The 19,796-nt window shown below is 40.3% G+C and overlaps 1 protein-coding gene across 1 annotated transcript in view; it reads right to left on the reverse strand.

The window, feature by feature from the left end:
- Positions 1–19,220, reverse strand: part of hook2 (hook microtubule-tethering protein 2) — a 34,728-nt gene extending 15,508 nt beyond the window's left edge. The window contains exons 1-10 of the mRNA XM_049560700.1: positions 18,914–19,220; positions 15,806–15,888; positions 12,159–12,231; positions 11,960–12,010; positions 11,738–11,870; positions 8,589–8,656; positions 8,219–8,284; positions 7,975–8,055; positions 4,372–4,538; positions 2,821–2,961 (exon numbers count right to left, since the gene is read on the reverse strand). Coding sequence (XP_049416657.1) covers positions 2,821–2,961; positions 4,372–4,538; positions 7,975–8,055; positions 8,219–8,284; positions 8,589–8,656; positions 11,738–11,870; positions 11,960–12,010; positions 12,159–12,231; positions 15,806–15,888; positions 18,914–18,958 — 908 coding nt within the window. The 5' untranslated portion in view covers positions 18,959–19,220. The remainder of the gene's footprint in view (positions 1–2,820; positions 2,962–4,371; positions 4,539–7,974; positions 8,056–8,218; positions 8,285–8,588; positions 8,657–11,737; positions 11,871–11,959; positions 12,011–12,158; positions 12,232–15,805; positions 15,889–18,913) is intronic.
- Positions 19,221–19,796: the final 576 nt, after the last annotated feature.

Consider the following 19,796-nt stretch of genomic DNA (forward strand, 5'->3'; position numbering starts at 1 on the left):
ATTAAATTCCCAGACTTTTTGAGACTCAAACTTCAAAAATTCTCCGTAGATTCAAACCATATTTGACATCTGAATACAAATAGCAACTGTTGGCATGAATGTTGCATACTTTGTCAGTTTCTGACAAACCTGCAATATGCTTACTTAAGCTTACTCGAAGCACCCGACCCAGGGGTAAACCCAAAGGACCCAAGGACGGGCTGTGGGTCAACCCACCCATCACTAGCACTCAGGTACTGTAGCTCAAACAAAGCAAGTGACATCATATCATGCTTCACACACAGAGATCTACACAATCTGCATAGTTTGAGGGTGGACACCCCAAATTAGCGTCATTAATTCAGTATCTGACCAAATGTCTCCCCTTCTGTTCCTGAGATATGTTGGCAAGAGAAGTGTTTTTGCCGAACATTATGATGTCACAGTGAAGCTGACCTTTGACCTTTTGGATATATAATGTCATCACTTCATCTTTATATTCTATTTGACATTTGTGTGAAGTTTTGTCATAATTAACATAAAAATTCTTTTGAGTTATGGCCAAAAACATGTTTTGTGAGGTCACAGTGACCTTGACCTTTCACCAATAAACTCTGATCAGTGTATTCTCCAGTCCAGGTGGACGTTTGTGCCAAATTTGAAGAAATGTCCTCAAGTTGTTCTGGAGATAATACGTTCATGAGAATGAGACAGATGCAAGGTCACAGTGACCTTGACCTGCGACCACCAAAATCTAATCAGTTTATTGTTGAGTCCAAGTAACTAAAGAAATTCCCATGGTGCGTTTCTTAGATATCGCGTCCACGAGAATGGGGAGGACGGACGGACGGACGGATGGTTGGATGGACGGACAACCTGAAAACATGCCTTCAGCTACGGCTATCGCTCATGTGGAGGCATAAAACATTAAAAATTCAATTTTAAGTATGTCTGTGTAGCCATGTTGATTCACTGTGTCCATGGAAACGACAATGAACACAGCCATAGGGGTATCCTTGTACTGACAAGGATAGTCTGTTTGCTTTTCTGATAATGGCATCACTGCGTGACTCATAGATGTTCAGACAAGTTTATTCTCTGGTTATTTGTGATGCAGCAGATACGTGCAATTCAAAGATACTGATGCTTCTTCTTTCAAACTAATTTGGATATCTGTATTTGATCCAGTTTTAAGGTACTTGCTGGGGCGGAGTGATTTTGCACGCAGTAGCGTACAGGTGTAGAGGCAGCTCTGCGTAGGAGTGTGTGTTCAGTTGCATGCCATACTTGCCTTGCTTTTGACAGCATCAAACTCACTATGGCCCACACTCTCTCAAACAGTGGCAAACATTTCTGGTGGCTGGCTGCTAAAAATGCCACGAAAACACTCGGCTTATATGGATTCATTTTTAGAAATTCAGAATTGTATAGTTTATAAAACAGCATAGAAGCAATAGTCTGGAAACAAAAACATTTCACCATACTTTCCATATTTATCCAGACCTGGAAATTACTAAAATCAGATTCCATACTTTCCCATACTGTGTAGGAACTCTGGCTTTGGCTACAGAGACAATACTTGTTAAAAGGGATCAATTCATTGCTGGTGTTTGTCTTTTCCCGGGATTTGTTGATTGTAACAAATAGAGCTGCCCCCAATACTTGATGAAATGTTAGTTGACAAGAAAGGTCATTAGTTGGCAAGATTTCATTGGTTGCTTAGTTGCAGAAAATAAACAAAAAAACCTGTGAAACTATCAGGAGCTGCACCTTGTCAAAATAAATCCAAACCTATATGACTGGATGATGTGGGAATTTAATTTCAAAGGGCAGACACAGGAAGTGTCCACGCTCAGCAGTCAGACAGGAGTCAGGTTAGTTTCCAGGGCTGGTACCTGCGGTTATTCCACAGGCTAGTTAATAACATGTCGGGCAGGAAATCCAAAGTGTGGGATCATTTTGAGAAGGTGAAGGACGAACCCAAGGTGATATGTAAACTCATCTTCATTGGTCGACTACAAACATGACGTATGATCTGAAACATGGAAGTAGCTACATGCCCATTAGCCCACAGCGTCATTAACAGGCGGCTCGCTCAGTGTGTGACGTGCACTTGGAGATAAAATATAGGCCTATATTAATGAAGGTTCATTAGTACGGTTTGTATTTCTCTGTAATGTAGCACAGTGTTAACAATGTTACTGATACTATTCTTTCTCACACCTTCAACTCAAACCACCAAAATATATCATTTAATCATTACATTCATATCAGAAACATGCAGGAGACTAGTCCACTGATGGACCCTGATAAGGACTGTTGGTCGACTAGGAAAACTCTTAGTCGGGGGCAGCCCTTGTAACAAAAATACAGAGCATCACCAGACTTAAAGAGACAAGAGATACATTGTCAGTCACCATGGAGCTTTCATGACCGGTCTCAATAAAGAACTGGTTGATTCAAGTTAAATAACAGCCCATAAATTGTCTTATTCACAACAACTGCAGAAGGCCACCTACTATTATCTCAACAAGAATTGTCAGCCCATGTTTACAATGCATTACATAAATGAAGGGCACTGTTAATTCTGAATGAGCTGCATTAATGTATGGAGTCTTCCCTCAATGAGATTACACAATCCCAAATGCTCTGTTGGAAAGCTACAAAGCAGAAAACACAAACCCTCAGTGTCCATGTGATGTGACGCCCACCAAGCGTGACTTTCTGCAGTTTGGCTGAGTACAAACGTAGGTTAGCTTGTGAGAGGGCCTGAACTGTTTTCCACAACAAATTCAACTTTGCTCAGGTGGGATTTTGTAAGAATAACAGCGCTGCTCTCACCTGAGGATGTCCATCTCGTCTTTGAAGGCCTGGGCCTCGTGCGCCAGGCTGGTCAGCTCTTCGTTTCGTTTCTGCAGCTCAGTGACCTCGCGCTCCAGTATCTCTCCCCGCACTCGCATGTCATCCCTGCTGTTCTCCAGCCTGAGATACATATGATGGCAGAGCAGTGGTTTGTGTGACTGAGTGAACTGAATGGACTCATTGTCAGATATAAAGTGGAGCAGTATGACTCAGCAACAGCATTTGATTTACATGTATACATAATGTTAACTCTTATTGTACTTATGAATGTCAAATTCTTTGAAAATCTCCAGCTACATTTTCTAAAATTTAATGTGCAAATGTCAAAATGTCTGTTATGTAAATGCCTCATGAGTGTTTGCAAGACAGAAACCTGGACTGTCTTCCTCAGCAACTCTAAATATGTTGTTTTACTCACATTTACAGACTGACGACAAAACTTTCGTACATCAATTATGCTTTTGGAACAGGTTCAAGTTTTGTCAGGTTATTTGAATTGGGCGGTTTGATATAAATATTCGACTATTTGTTCCTCTTTTCTCTGGAAAGCTTACACAGGATTCAGTGGTATGTTTAGTGAGCAAGTGATATTCAGGTGATGTAGTTAAAAAGCCAAGTTAGCCCTTTGAGCTAATACGTGCTAATTACAATGGATCGGAAATGTGCAACAGCATTGTTTTGCCGACCCTAGATATCCAACACAGGCCAGAGACTGTATCATATCAAGATGCTGTGAGATGTAAACTCACATCTTTTAAGCAGAAGGCAGAAGACAACATTATCTCAGAGCCTGATCAGGCAAAGCCTCTCCTCTTCTAGGCAGACTCTCCTGGGTCTGCAGCTGCCTGGAGTGCTCACTCTGAAGCTAAATCTGGGGACCGAAACATCCCCAGAAGTACAATGATTAACCCCAAAAAAGCCCAACAACTGCTCGACTTAAGAATCTTAGTTGACCGTGGGGTCTCTGACTGATAATTCCAAACCTTTGACTTTCACACAACAGCCCTCAAGAGTTGTCTGACAAAGGAAGCAGTGAAGAAAACGTGGCGTAATCTGCGAGACACATAAATCCGCAACAAGAGAGAGTACCAGGCCAGACTTAGACAGTGGGCCAGCATGAGAAAGAAGTGGAATATAGCCTACGGAAGAAATGTCCGTATTGAAATCTTCCACAACATAGAGAAGGTGAAGTTAGCCTATCCTGAAATGCACAGCAGGAATGACAGTGCTACAGCAGAGTGAAATTTAATAGCCGCACAGTATCATTTTGTAACTCAGGTAAGCAGTGTGTTGAGAGAAGTGACAGCCAGGGAGGTAACGCAGGTTGAGCAGATGTCTTAACATTTTGTCTTGTACTGCATCAGACTCAGTGTGCAAAGTTTCCGTGCATAAAAGCTTCTATCAGATGAAGACTTTTTTTATCTGATGAAAAAAAACATGAAAAATACGGCTTGAGGTGCAAAGGCCTTAACTCTGTGTGTGTGTGTGTGTGTGTGTGTGTGTGTGTGTGTGTGTGTGTGCTGCTTGTACCTGTAGTTCTCCTCCTGAAGCTGTTCCATCTGACTCTGCAGCAGCAGCAGCTTCTTGCTGGTGATGGCAGTAGAGGAGGCGTCCAGAGAGTCACAGCGGCTCAACTTTTCCTTCAGGGAGCGCGTCTCTGCCTGTAGGGTCGACTTCTCCTCCAGAGCCACCGACAGCTGAGGCAGAAGAGAGAGGAAACAGAGGATATTGTAAAAACAGGTGTAAAGAGCAGGACACTGGGTATGGGACTGCTGACAGAAAGAACACAAAGTGACAAAGCTGTACGAAGAAAGGGAAAGACAAGAAGATGCATCAGAAAAGTCTTGAACGCTTTTCTTTCAAAGGATAACATATCAAGAACACTGACACGAGCGGTTGATATCTCTCTGAAAATAAACATGACAAAGACACAGTACTGGCACATGACAGATTCAAGGATGAGAAACACAGATCCACAGTGACAAACTCACCGTTTTTCATGCTTAGAGGACATTGATCACATGCTTTGCTCTCATTTTACATGCTCATTGGCCAAAGCTAGTTAGTCAGCTGGTGTGCGATGGTCTCAGGCAGATGGAACTTTCTCAATAGTGAAGTTGTTAGCATTTACCCTCGGGGTCACAACCAGACTCTCATGATATAAACAGATGAATATGCACAGCTCCATTAATAATACTGGTTATATTGTTAAAGTTCAGGGGGGAGAAGTGTTTTTATTTCAAGCTGATGAAGTTACAAAATGTTTGTGTTTGAGTTACAGTTAGACGAGGTGGCATTCCAGTATTAAAAAAGGGGGGAGCGTTCACTTACCTGCTGGACATCTTTCCAGTTTGAACACAGCAAAACCCTACACTGAACTTTAAGGACAGATTGCATGCTTTAGCACAGGACCAGTAACAGTAAATAGCTTTCAAAACAACACAAATGACTAATCCCTAACGCGTGGGCTAAGTAAGTAAACAAACAGGTGGGCTGAGAGCAGTACAAATTATTGTTGGCTACTGCTCCATCCCAAGGCAATGTGTCAGTTTTATCTCGATGTTATGTAACTATTGACTGGAATTTATCTTTAAAATACACAAAATTAGTCCCCTCGCAGTCGGTGGTGCAAAAACAAGCCATGGGAACACAAACAAAGTCTCAGGCAGGCTAATCAATAAGGGCCAGAGCACAAAAGCTGCAGGCGCACACACATTCAGCAACATGCTGCAACCACAGAACAGATAAACTGGGCCTCAAAAGAAACTGGAAGTCAGGAACATTAAAGGTGAAATAGTTTTATATTACTCCAAAACTACAGAATAGTTTGTCTTTTGAGATAAAACCAACAGCTCTGTTAGACAAATGGAAGATGAAGCAGACCCAAGCACCAGTACGTCATTTGAAAGTTAAGCTCTGACGATATTTTTGGAATCACAACTTCCTGGTCCGTTACATGATGCCTTTGGACCCATTGAGACTTTTTCCCATAGACTCACATTGTGAAAGACGTCTCGTCACAACCCCATGAAATGACTTAGGGTGCTTTCACACCTGCCCTGTTTGGTTTGGTTCAATAAAACTCAGGTTCCTTTGCCCCCAAGTGAGGTTTGTTTGGGCAGGTGTGAACACCAAAACAACCGGACAGAGACCTTCTTGAAGAGGTGGTCTCTGTCCGGTTAGAAATTAACTCTGGTGCTGTTTGTTTGTGGTGAGAACGTGTTCCAACGTGATCCTAACATTAAATGCCACTAGTGAAAAAAACCCACTTGCCGAGCCTTATTATTGTTGCCAGGCAACCACGGACTCACCTCCTTTTTCTAACCTTCCCGTGTAAACAATCTACCGTTGATCTATTCATTTTCGTTATCTGACAGTAATCGGTGTGTAGTTGCTGCCATGTTGAGGCAGCGGGTACTGTCTGTAGCTCTGGTTGAGGGTGAGAGGCTGTCAGCAGATAAACAGAGATCTGTGTGGGTACATGAGACCCTAAAAAAGAGGCTGGATCATGGGGAGTACCACCAGTTGGTCCAGGAGCTTCTCCTCCATCATGGCTGTTTCCAGGCATATTTTAGGATGACTCAGGGGCAGTTTGACAACCTGCTGTCTATCATCAGGCCGTATAGCTCTGGGTATCCAGCAACCGCTACCACCAGTTTCTCCTCCATTGTTTACCAACTGTAAACGTGTTGTTGTGACCACCACAGAAGGCCCGCCTCTCAAATAATTGACATGTGGCATTTTTCCACTTGGAGTTGAAGTTTATTTAACTGGAGGAGCTCAGAGCACTCCGGCAAAAAAAAACCCGGCAAGCCCCTAGTAGGGTTGTCAAGTCGATGCCAACACGCAAAAATACGTTGGTACCTGTTATTTTTTTCGGTACCGTGAGTACAGGATACAACTTTGCCCTCAGCGGGCTGTGTCAATTCCTGTTGGAACTGACGGGGGAAGTATATGCGCGTAAGTCTGTGCGGAGGACGAGCAACGAAGAAGAACACCTGTTCTCCATCGTCTTTGCTAGAAACGATGGCTTCTACAAGTGCTAGAGCTTAGATTGGGCCCAAAAAATCTAGCCCGACCCCACCTGAGCCCGTGCATGTTCTGTCCATCCCTTTAACTGTAATTATGAGCCCGAGCCCGGTTTAAACCCGACTTTTTTAAGGATATGAACGTGGACGCTGAAGGCTGACTCTCGTCTTTCTTTCCATGGCAAGCCTTCGTCATGTGCCTCCTAAGTGTCAAGGTCCCCGTCTTTTTGCTGTCATATACCAGCATCGTGCTGCACTTGCTGCACGTTGGCTGCTGACGAAGCTGACACACACATTGTCGCTGTCGAACACTCACATGTGCGCGGCCAGTGGCGCCGTCAAGGGGTATCGAATGAGTATCGAGAATCATGGAAATTCACCAGTACTGGTATGGACTACTGAAATTCTGGTACTGTGACAAACCTAGCGCCTAGAGCGCAGAAATATGAGGCACGTTGCAATGCAAAACCAGCGAGCAAAAATCTTCATTCTCATTACAAACAATTACAAAAAGGCGCCCTCAGCTGTTAAAACGCTTTCTGTGTGATCAGGACCTAAGATTTTAACCCAGGAAACATTGGATGGTTCTTACTGTGACGCAATCACAGGAGGTGCCACGTAGTTGTAACAGAGATTAGCTCTGACATCGACTGCTCTTCGAAAATGTGTCTACAATACAGGACAACAGAAATTCTTGGCAGACTTTGGCAGGCGACAGGCTGCACACATCCAACTTCTCAGCAAGGTCACCTACTTATCTTTGCCCTCTTGTTGTGTGGAAAACTACAGCATGAAATCAGATTGCGGTTGCTCAAAGTCTGATGGAGAGAGGCCAATTATTGACTGAATTCTTTGTTAAACCAATGTGAGTTTGTTTGGCTGCACTGTAAACAGATACAGCAGTTGGTCATGACTGTAATTCTATTTAAGGAGTGTTCGCTGCCCCTAGAATACTCTGTCCCGTTGTATTAAAATGTACTTGATGTCACCACCAGTAACCACAGGTGATGCCAAATCAAACAGGACTAAAATTTCGAGGACTGGAAGTCTATGGCCTCAAGAAATGTTTGCCAAGTAAAACATAAACCCGATTTGGTGTACCAACCTGATGTTCCAGGTCTCGGCAGCGCTGGCTCAGGTCCTCCTTCTCGTCTGCCTCCTCACTTAGAAAATAATACTTCCTGGACTGCAAACAAAGAACAAGGAGACAGAGGAGATGTTATACCAGTCACAGTAGGAGGGAGAAAACATTAATAAAAGGGTGCGGGAAAACACAAAAGAGGGATGTAACAGATCCGCTGAGTGAAAAACAAGCACACAGAGGGGGAGTGAAAGTGTTGCTGTTTCACCTGGTAGTCAAAGTCCCCGTAGGTCTCTGGGCTTCCTGGTTCTGATGAAGGCTCCTTTGATAAGAGCTGAAACAAAGCAGTCAAAACAAAGTCAGTGTAAAGCTCAAATTTTTGGAAGAATACCTGTTCCTTATTTATTGGGTTTTCTAAATAACTTTGTTTGATAAACCTGCACAGGTTATTTTTTCCAGCTGTATATGTGCCAGTGAAACACTAAACAAAGTCTTGAAATATCTCAGAGTAAGGTTTCTGGGACTCTGTTCAGTCTTTCGCTTATCCGGATTTCTTTGATTGTGAATTAACCATGACTAAGAGCCGGGATTAATGCAAAGTAGAGAGAACCAAGAGGATAAGCGAGAGGCTCACTCACCTCCTGAATAGCTGTCATCACAACATGCTGGACAGATTCCTCAAGTGTCATTATCTGCTGGATTTGCTCTGTGTTTAGGAGAAGACAACAGAGAGCTGTGAAGGTGCAGCCAAATACAGATTAACACAAATACTCTACTAAACACCAAACAAGCATCCATCTGCAGAGAGCCAGTGCACATCGAGCTTGTGTTTAAATAACAAATGATCAGTTTTCTCCCTGAGTTGTAACTTGCAAAATTGTCTTGTGGGGAGAAAAGCATGTGTCAGTGTAAGTTATGGTGATCACGACTGACATAAACCAAGAACCATGTGATTTGACTTTGAGTTAATCCTGTGTGTTATTTTCACAGATGGCTGCATCTATGGGGTTTTCATTTTTTCCCCTTTTACAGCTCACACTTTACTGGGGATGATGTACCCAAATCTGTATACATTAATTGGGAAAGCACAAATGATGCATTGGAAATTTATTCTAAGAGACATCGCTCATGTTTATTTGTGGAAAAAAAAAAAAGACGTTTGTGCCTTTTATTTCTTTAAATCCATTCATATCACTGTAGAAGGCCATGAGACGCAACATGGGACTTTCACTACTTGGTCATTTCATTTACTACATCATTGAAAAGTGATTGCTATATTTTAGAGCTGCAACTATTAAATATTTTCACTGTCAATTAATTTATCTATTATTTTCTCAATTAATCGATTAGTTGTTTGATCTATAAATTGTCAAACAATGGTGAAAAATGTTGATCCAAAGACCAAAATGACGTCCTCAAATATTTTGTTTTGTCCACAACTCAAAGACATTCAGTTTTCTGTCATAGAGGAGTGAAGAAACCAGAAAATATTCACGTTTCAGAGGCTTGAATCAGAGAATTTTGACCTTTTTTCCCTTCAAAAGCTATTCAAATGCATTAATCAATCATCAAATCAATTGGTGATTAAATGAATATCTGACAACTTATAGATTATATTCTGATCGCTCGAACCAAGACAGCGCACAGCATGCTGAGAGCGTATTAGGGAGGAGGAAGTGTCATTTGCAAGAGTAGGGATACAAAAGCCTGGTGCGGCAGCTGGATTTATTTCAAACTCAAATTCTACATCACAATGAACGATAGAACCTGTAGTTTTTAGCTGCATGTGTTAATTTCCTTTAAATTTAGAAAACTCAGTTGTGATGCCGAAAGAAAATAAAATCTATTCAGTCGGTGTCCCTCCATTAAAGGGAAATTTCGGTTTATTTCAACCTGTCTCCTACCGTCCTAAATTTGTTTCAAGTGACTAGTGACATAAAAATAATAGTTAGCATGTTAGCCGTTAGCCTAGGTACAGCCGGGGCGCATAGTAGCATCAGACCTGTTAAAACGTAAGTGAACGGGCAACCTTCAAGTGCAAAGTTAGTCCACTAAACAAGCTTTTTTTCAGGCATGGTATGAGATCGCTGCTTGTTCTCGCAAGATATATTTCGGTCGCGCTTTGGAAAGCAGAGCTAAATGGTAAACAAACATGGCAGCGCACCGGTAAGGTAAGACAACACGTTTACATGTCGTTTTCTATACGTTCTCTGACATTTATCCTAACGATATGAGGCGGTCTTTGTGGAAAAAAAGCTTGTTTAGTGGACTAACTTTGCACTTGAAGGTTGCCCGTTCACTTACGTTTTAACAGGTCTGACGCTACTATGCGCCCCGGCTGTATCTAGGCTAACGGCTAACATGCTAACTATTATTTTTATGTCACTAGTCACTTGAAACAAATTTAGGACGATAGGAGACAGGTTGAAATGAACCAAAATTTCCCTTTAAAGATGTATCCTGCTAAATGCATTAGCTATAGGTTTAATGGAATATTGACGTAGCGTCCACTAACAACCTAAAAACCTAACAGCTAACAGCCTAAAATTCCCCCAAAATAAATCAAACTAGTCCTTTAAAAAACATTCTTTAAAAAAATATTTATTTAATTAACTATATTGACTTATTAATACCTTCATATTTACATTTATTTATGCATTTATTCCCTCATTAATTTATCTCGTCATTTATTTCATAGGCATACAGACAATTCATAAAACTTAGTTTAGTTAAAAATGAAAAATAATGAGTGTGAGTGATATGAAAAGTACAGTATGAGGATATGGGAATATATTTCATTATTATTTTTATGCCATTATCAAATCACGTCAATGTTTTGAGGGCACAATAACTGCATTGCCCAAAAAATGTAGTTTAGAAAATGCAGCATTTGCTCAGTTAATGTGACTGAACATAAACCACACCCACTTCTGGTCTTCTATCTACATTATTGAAAAGTGATCATTATATTCTAGAGCTGCAAATATTGATTATTTACACTGTTGATTAATCTGTCTGTTATTTTCTTGATTAATTGATTAGTTGTTTGGTCTAAATATTGTCAAAAAATGTCGATCAGTGTTTCCCAGAGCCAAAGATGACGTCCTCAAATGTCTTGTTTTGTCCACAACCCCAAGGATATTCAGTTTCCTGTCTTCGAGTAGTAAAGAAACCAGAAAATTTTCATATTTTAAAAGCTGAAAGCAGAGCCGTTTGCTTGCTCTTAATTACTCAAACTGATCAAATGAGTTGGCAATTAATTTAATAGGAGACAACTAATTGATTAATTGTTGCAGCTTTACTATGTTCTGATCGCCCCCACAAAATCAGTGCTCAGTGAGCTGAGAGCGCATTAGAAGGAGGAGGTGGTGTGTAGCGTAGTAGATAAAAAAAGCTTTGTGGCGGCTGTATTTCTCCCGATCCCCTAAAAATTATACATTAAAATGAAGTTTAGAAAGTGTAGTTTCAGCAGCATTTATTAATTTCTTTCATTAATAAAGTCGAATAATGAAAATAGAAAAAATATTTTACCTCGTATTTTGGTCAAGAGAGAAAGAGATACAAAAAGTACAGTATGAAGATGTAGAATTTCTTTTCATAATTAATTATATGCCATTTTTAAATCAATTTGATACTTGGAAGGTACAACAACTGCACTGGTTAAAAAAATATAACATTTGCCTGATTTAACTTGACTTCCTGTATAAAACACAACCTCCTCCTGTCTTCTATCTAAATATTGATACAGAGAGAGATAATGACGTCTCTGTGCACCTCAACACTTTACCTTGTTTCTTCTCACAGCTGACAGCACAGCCCAATACGAGCTGCACCAGCTTGCCCAGTTCAGTGACGTCTCCCATCTCTCCTATGAGGTTCACGTCTGGCAAGTGCTCATCTGACACCTGGTGACCGAGCACCTGTTCATACGAGTAAGGCGAGACATTAGAATTGAGCCTTGAGTGGATTTAAATGCTTCTAAAATTTAGAAATAATAATGTCCTCTTACATCGTGATAATATTCCAGCATGCTCTTCAGAATCTTTTTCAAGTTGCTGACCTGAAAGATAAAAACAGATCAAGGTCACAATCTTGATCTTTATTTTAATCAGGGAAAAGTTTAAAGTTTAAAAAACAGACATCAGACATCTTGGTCATTCTAGGCTGCCGTAGGCTCTTCTGTCACATCCTACTGTTTCACAAATTACCTTGAGGCGCCAGTTGGCCCCGCTCTCCTCCTTGATTCTGCCGAGCCATGTCTCATTAAACCAAGAGGGGTCTCTGTTAATGAGGAGACAAGAGAACTCCAGTGAGGACAAGGACGACACATCTGTGGGCATCATGATTGACAGAGGGCCACAGGGCGATGAGGCCCCGTGTTTCTGTTCTGTTAAGCTCTGTAACATTTGAGTACAACAGTCTCGTGACTCGTGGGAATAATATTGTTGTTGTGAGATAACTCAAGAAGCAGTCAAGCTTCGGGTTCTAAGTTTATGTCCCCCTCCAGGCACGTTTTAAAGTATATGAAAATACTAATGCTAATATTTGGGTTAACACTGTTTTCCTAACTCCAAAACAAACTGCAAAGAGGCTGGAAGCAGATCTACTCCTTCTCCCTCATTGAGAAACTCTGGATCTGGTCTCCTTCCCGCCTATCAGCTACTTGCGGTAGGTTGACCCACAGATATGGAAACATAGACTTGACTGAGCAGCGGCTCTACTTCGAGCTCCTTATACCTATCTTAGAGATATCTTGAGAGCCACCTTGGATCGGAGGTGAGTCAGCAGATAGTCTGCCACGACGAGTCCTTATGTGTGAACAAGCCTACGAGCAAGTCGAAATGTGAGGAGGACAAGCCGCAGGGTTGCCAGGTCCACTTATTAGCTGCGACTTTGGGCTTGTTTCTAAAGTGGAGTTGCTTATTTGGGCTTGCTTGCTGACAAGCTGGCAAGCAACAACAACAATGGCGGCGTCCACAGGATCACAGGCAGCACGTTGTGTTTGGACCCAGGCCCTGGAGGCAGATCTGATTCAACACTGGAAAGAATATCCATGCCTTTACAATGTGTCATCTCCAAGTTAAAAAAAAACGTAGTTTGGTGACGTCACTGCGTTATCTGGGGCTCTGTCAGCGAGGGCTCTGTGGAGAAATCTTGTGGTGTGCACACACAGGTTGTAACGCAGTTGGCGAGACTCCCGCTGACAGAAACACACGTCGCCAGGTATGAACACTCAAAAGATTACGACAGTCTCCGTGACACAAAATCGGGGTGAAAATCGTGTAACGTGAACTAGGCTTAAGGCTGAGCCTGGACACCCCATGGAGGAAATTCCGCATGGGAATGGGTATCGGTGTTAGGCGTGAGCTGAATTTATGTATAACGCTCTCTGCTTTTCATCAACTCTTTCATCGTAACAGAATATAGCAACTTCCACCACTGCTCATTTTAGAAAGGACACAAGAATAGGTAAGGGTCAAATGGAGAACAGATTATAGATGTTTGTTTCTGACTGCCAGCGAAACTTTGCATGCCAACATTAGAGCCCTCGTTTCCTACTCATTTAGAGCAGACAGGAACCATTGTAAACATACATTATATAGCTCAAAGATTTTCACATTTTCCATATGATCTTTTTCATAAAACTTCAGGACTGTCAGCCTTAAAACCCAAAAGGCAAACTTCTCCAAACAAACATTACAAACATTAACAGAAGTGTCTAAATGAGCTCAGTAACAACTGTCAAAGTTCATAGACAAAACAGTTTTTTTAGCTTGTCGCTCATTATTAGCCTAAGCATGTTTACGCTGCATAAATTAGCCGAACATTGTTGAAACAGAGCAGCTAATGCTGCTGTAGTGAGAAGTTAGCAAAGTGAGATGCCCTCCAGGCAGGTAACGATAGGCTGTATTTTAGCTTTAACAGCATTGTTTATGTACGGCATGCGTTTGTCTGTCGACCCCCTTTGTTTTTCTCCGAAATTCAAAATACTTCCATGCTCCCGATTTATTCCTGAGTCAATAATGTTATCCTCATCATCTTTCTCTCAGCTGCTCGCCATCTGCCTGCCACTGTTTGACAGCAACACAGGTTTTCAAAATAAAGCGTAGCCAGAAGACCACGATACAGATCGATGTTTTCACTCATCGATGACTTTGTATCGCTGATCATTGAACCAATATATCGATCCAGATCGATGGATCATCACACCCCTATATGACAATAAATTATTCAACATCATGTAAGTAATTTACTTCACTCACTCCTCTCGACTGTCCAGCTGCGATTTTGGCGTAAACATCAAGCTTCTAAGCAAGTGGAGATTAAACGTGTTATTCTATGTAGATCTAGTCTCGCTCACCAGACCTTTCTCAAGAAAAGAAAGGTCTGGCTGCGCCGACTCTCACTTTAAGATTGGAGAAAAAAACGCCCCGGCTTTTTTTATTTCTTTCAACCAATCACAATCGTTCTGGGCGGTGCCACAGCAACGGTGTGCTTGCAAAAATATTGCCGGGGGAAACAGGTTTTGGTGTAACACGCTCAAAAAAATATCGCCTACAGGACACGAACCATGGCAGAAAAATGGCTACATCCCTGCAAGATCAAACACCGCAAAAGTTAGTAAAGGACGTGTTGAAAACTGCAGCCGGAGGTGGTAGGGCGGGACTTCAGCAGGTGGCTCATTCCACCCAATGAGAGGCTGATCTATGCAGCAAACTTCCGCCCACTCAGACTAATGTAGATCACAAACCCTTGACTATTAAAACAACTCACTGAAATCAGTAGAGAAATATAAAATATAGTGCTTTTTAACCACAAAAATTTATGTTTAAAAGCAAGTCTTGCCCCCTCCAATATGGCAGCGACACTGACGTATCACAGCAACAGGCTGATGCGGACAATGCGGCATCTACGTATATATGGCTACAGGTTGATTGGTAAAAGAGTGTTGTGCGTCAAGATGGCTAGTGTTAGCATTATAGGGAACATCAGAGAGATTTAGCCATACATGTCTGAGCCTCAGTCAAACCCAGACTCAGATAAAGAGTCTATTGTGCACTAAAATCGGCCAATAGCAGTCATATTAGAATGGTTTGATAGCTTGTTAGCTTGTAGGCTAACTGGTCGTGCCTGACACAGCGTTAGACAAAAATATCTGTTGTGATGGAGTTTTTGGTAGATAGTGGAACGAAGCTCCAGGGTTTGCTTTGCACCAAAAAAGTGCACACTCTTGCTAGTTTTGTGTCAAAGTGTGTTTCTCCTTCAATATGCTTTTTCCATATTAAACAGCGGCTGGCTTTCATGTTAGTGACGTAACTAATCTAGTTTTCCTGGCATGCGTTTAAATCTCATATTTTAGCAAAGCACCTCTCTAGAGACAAACTTTGCAAAGAGACAAGTCATTATAGCCAAGCTCAGACATTTCAGAGGACATACACAGATGAAAAACACATTTTTGCGTGGAGAGGAACTTTAAAGTGACATTAAACTAAAGATTTGATTGACAAACTGTTACGCTGTCTATTTGTCTGTGTGCACATGAGCACAAATGTCCCACCACAAGCTCCAAAAGGTCACCATGCCCGGACAGATAAAATGACACCTATGTCTTCAATAAAGCTGACCTCACAAATCTAGACTGTCTTTAAATGGTTTACATTTTGCATAGATAGTGGCCGTGTGCAATTCAAAGGGCAATTCACTGCAAACCACACAGATAAGCAAATCTCAGTGAGCAGGCTCTGAATGAATTTCTACCAGCTCTTTCCTCTGAGTTCATGCTGTGCACTTAGATAATCAAGACAACAAAACAACTATAAATAAATACTGGAGCTTCTTATATATGTGCTCTTACATTCTGTGCAGCACGTGTGCGATGGCCACTCCACTTGTTAGGTCCTGCTTGCTGTTGCATGACGGCACCTGAAATGTCTGCAACTGAGAATGAAGACATTGAGAATTAATGTTGATAAATTAAGAAATGGATGAAATTATACATTTGATGCACAGACATACTTTATTTAACTTTTACCCAAAGCTAAAACAGACTCAAACATTTTGATGAATGTGAGTAATCTGTCGGTGTGTGTTAAAAAACAAAAAACTCCACAAGCATGAACTCCTTTAGGCTGTTGTTGTAAATAATTATAGTTAATTTATTTATTCATTTTTTCTGGCAAAGGAGCTATTGATTAGGAACAGCTTTAATGTTACTAATTTGGCATAGTTTTGTTTATTTTGGCCATTGTCCAACTTATACAACTCAAATACACACAAGAAAAATATAATAACAATAATAATTCATGACTTTTGAAGTAGTGTCCCACCAAAAGGTGAAGACTGAAGCCTTAGCTTATAAAGAATTTGTTGTACTGTTCTCTTTAAGACGTATACAATTAAAATGAAAGAAACAATCAAAACAAAATATATGTATATTATACATATAAATATATATGCCCAAAGTCCCAAACAAATACTCATATACACACAAAAGCATTCATAACTCAGTTTTATATTTATCAATCATCTCATAATGTTTCAGACATTTATAATTCCTTTCAAAATTATCCCACAAATGAACTGATTTGACTGTTATACATCTTTATTTTACATGAAGGACACACGATAATATCAGCATGTCATCGATATCAGCCAGTATCGGCTTTAACATGAAATATCAGAGATGGCCGACATGCTTTTTCTTATTTTGGACAATGAATGAACATTACATACGCTGAAAAGCATTGTATTTCACATGTTCATCTGCTGGTGGGCTGCCACAGTAAGATGCATAATATGATGTTAATTTCACGACAGAAGAGACTTGATGATCACTAAAATTATGTAGGGAAAAAATGGATATATTGATATCGGTTATCGGCCAAATAAGATGTCAAATAAGGGTCTGTCTTTGTTTGTGGTGCAGGGACATTTAATTGGTGACTGTTTTCTGCTAGTATGCTAATCATATTTACATGTTTTCCAAAGGAGACTACAAGAAAAGGTGACCTATATGGTATGAGTCATACACTGTAATGAACTTAATGCATGGTAAAAATATAGTTTTCCTGGGAACTATTCATTTTAATGCAAATGTGAATGTGTATTATGTAAATACTGGGTCTAACATTTCAATAAAGGAGCATCATCACATCATCGGAGCAAAATTTAGCCCCAAAATGGAGGTTACTCACCAAATGAAATCATGGAAAAGCATATATCTTAATAACTATCACCAGGAGCTGTCTTGTTTGTCTGTGTCAATGTTTTAGTCTAGGGCTGTTATTTTGTTAAGTGAAAATTGCTAATTCTTTTGTACACCGTCACAAATGTACAGTTGTGGAAGATGGGAAGAATAGCTGCCACAATGCAGTAGCTAATGGGTATCCTAATTAACTAAACTAATATACTGGCATAATGGATGTCAACAAAAATCCAATATCATGCATTCGTATTTTGCATTTGTTCTAATCTTTGTTTTTGCAAACATACAAGTTCCTTTTAGTTCATTGTGACTCACTTTAATTTGAAACAACTTCTGGGCAGAGTCTGGAAGCATCTTGTTTTACAGTTTTTAAGTCCACCAAATCTCTAAGTTTGGAGCATGTGAGTTAATTAATAATTTGCTGACTGGTTCTTGATAATCAGCTCTATTTATGACTCTAAGGGCTCTCTTCTGGAACATTAAAATTGGATTTGTAATTGTTTTGGGATTAAACGGGACTTAGTACCTACAGTAAATAAAGCATTATAGTGGTCTGAACATTACAGAACTGTCAAATAATGCAGGAAAAAAACAGGAATTTTGTCTAAACCCACCCAGTCTTTCTTTACACCACTTAAATGTCAGATGCTAGGCAGTTGTAGGGGGTTGCAGCCATACTGGCTGGTAATATTAGTTGTCTTAGTTCAATGCTACACTTGCCTCTGTGTGGAAAAGCCATCACAATAAGAGCCATAAGAGTACTTTTAAGAGTACGCATGTATAATATGATGTTTATTCCAATACAGAGACTTGATGATGAATAAAATAAGGTGAGGAAAAAATGTCGGTATCAGTTATCAGCCAAAAAAGTTGTTATATTTCGGCATATTGGACATCTATGTATGCAAACATACAATTTCCTCGGTTTAATTTGGAAAAACTTGTGGAAACAGTCTGGAAGCATCTTATTTTCCTACTTTACACATTAATTGTGCAGTTTTTAGGTCCACCAAATCTTTAAATTGGGAATATGTGAGTTTATAAATAATTTGCTGGTTAGTTCTTGATAATCAGCTCTATTAATGACTCTTATATCTCTCTTCTGGAGCATTAAAATTGGATTTGTAATTGTTTGGGGATTAAAGGGGACTTAGTACCTGCAGTAAATCAACATTAAAGTGGTCTGAATGTTACAAAACTATCAGGGATTTTGTCTAAACCCACCCAGTCTTTCTTTACACTACTTAAATGTCAGATGCTAGGCAGTTGTAGGGGGCTGCAGCCATACTTAGAAAGCTGTTAATATTAGTGGGTGTCTCAGATTAGTGCTACACTTGCCTGTGTGTGGAGCAGAGCCAAACAGGTGGATTTCCCTGGTCTAAATAAGTTACCATGTTGGATAACCTGATATAAGTCTCTCAGCTTACACTAAGTTATTTGAGTTTGTTTAGTGACACGGCTATCAGCCTGTAACTGATAACAAGCTCACACAGTCCACCAGGAGCAAACTTCCAAGGTGTTTACCTAGCTAGTTAGCTTGGCTAGCTAGCGACAGTTAGCGTCAGACACAACTTTTGTAGCTAACAACTGCTAATATATTTACTTACCAAGTGATTAAAGCAGCTAGTTATCGACTAACCGACGACTTCACGTACAAAACTAACGCTGCCTCCTCTGTTATATCGCCTGCTAACACCTGCTGTCACCTGTTAGCCGGCGGTTAGCCTCGCTAGGACACCTCGCTAACATCAAACTTACCCAGGTTAACAGAGAATCACACAGCTCTGCTTTGTCCAGACTCATGGTGCCGTGTCCGGTGAAACACACACACTCAGGAGGTGGATTTGGCTCCTCGGACTTTCTTTCTCCCCCGAAGTTTGTTACTCAGTCACTCCTTTCACTTTCCACGTCAGTCATTGTCCAGCCACGGCCTCCTGCTGCTCCTGCTGCTCCTGCCCCCTTCGCGTTTCAGCCTCCTGTTATCCAAGCGAGCTTCCGTATTAAGAGCGTTCCCATGGAGACGGATTATGTTGCGGGTCAGCTTGTCTGGTCATGGTAAATAATAATGGTGATGATGATAATACCCTGCTGTCTTTTTAAGCTCTTATAATCGTGTTAGCTTCAATGCTAAGAAAGAATTTCATGAATTTCACTTATTCATTTGTATTTAAAGGGAAACACCACTTAAGGTAAGTTAAGTATTAAGTTAAGAATTACTTTCATACTCTAGAAAAGTTCAGTCAATATGTATTAATATTTATTTTTTATTTTTTGAGCATTGATTACCTGATTTTATTAGGAGCTAACTGGCTGAGAAAGTCTTTTTTTTTTTTTAATTTTCATTTTTGTAACATTCTTTATTTAGCCATTTGAAACCAGACTGGCTTCATCACTGTCAGAAAATATGGGAAGAAGTAAATGTGCAACGACAGAAGAAATGAATCAAAACAATTGCAAGAAATTATTTAAAAAAAAAATAAAATTATAATCAGGAAAATTTATTTTAAAAAAAATCATAATAATTCAGATTCAGAATCAGAAATACTTTACTGGTGATTCATTACAGTTGCTCCGATATAAAGAATAGAGTATGAGATTGAAGTATGTAAATATTAAGCAATAAAATAAATAAAATAAAATA

The sequence above is a fragment of the Epinephelus fuscoguttatus genome, linkage group LG19 (genome assembly GCF_011397635.1).
Source record: "Epinephelus fuscoguttatus linkage group LG19, E.fuscoguttatus.final_Chr_v1".
Taxonomy (NCBI): domain Eukaryota; kingdom Metazoa; phylum Chordata; class Actinopteri; order Perciformes; family Serranidae; genus Epinephelus; species Epinephelus fuscoguttatus.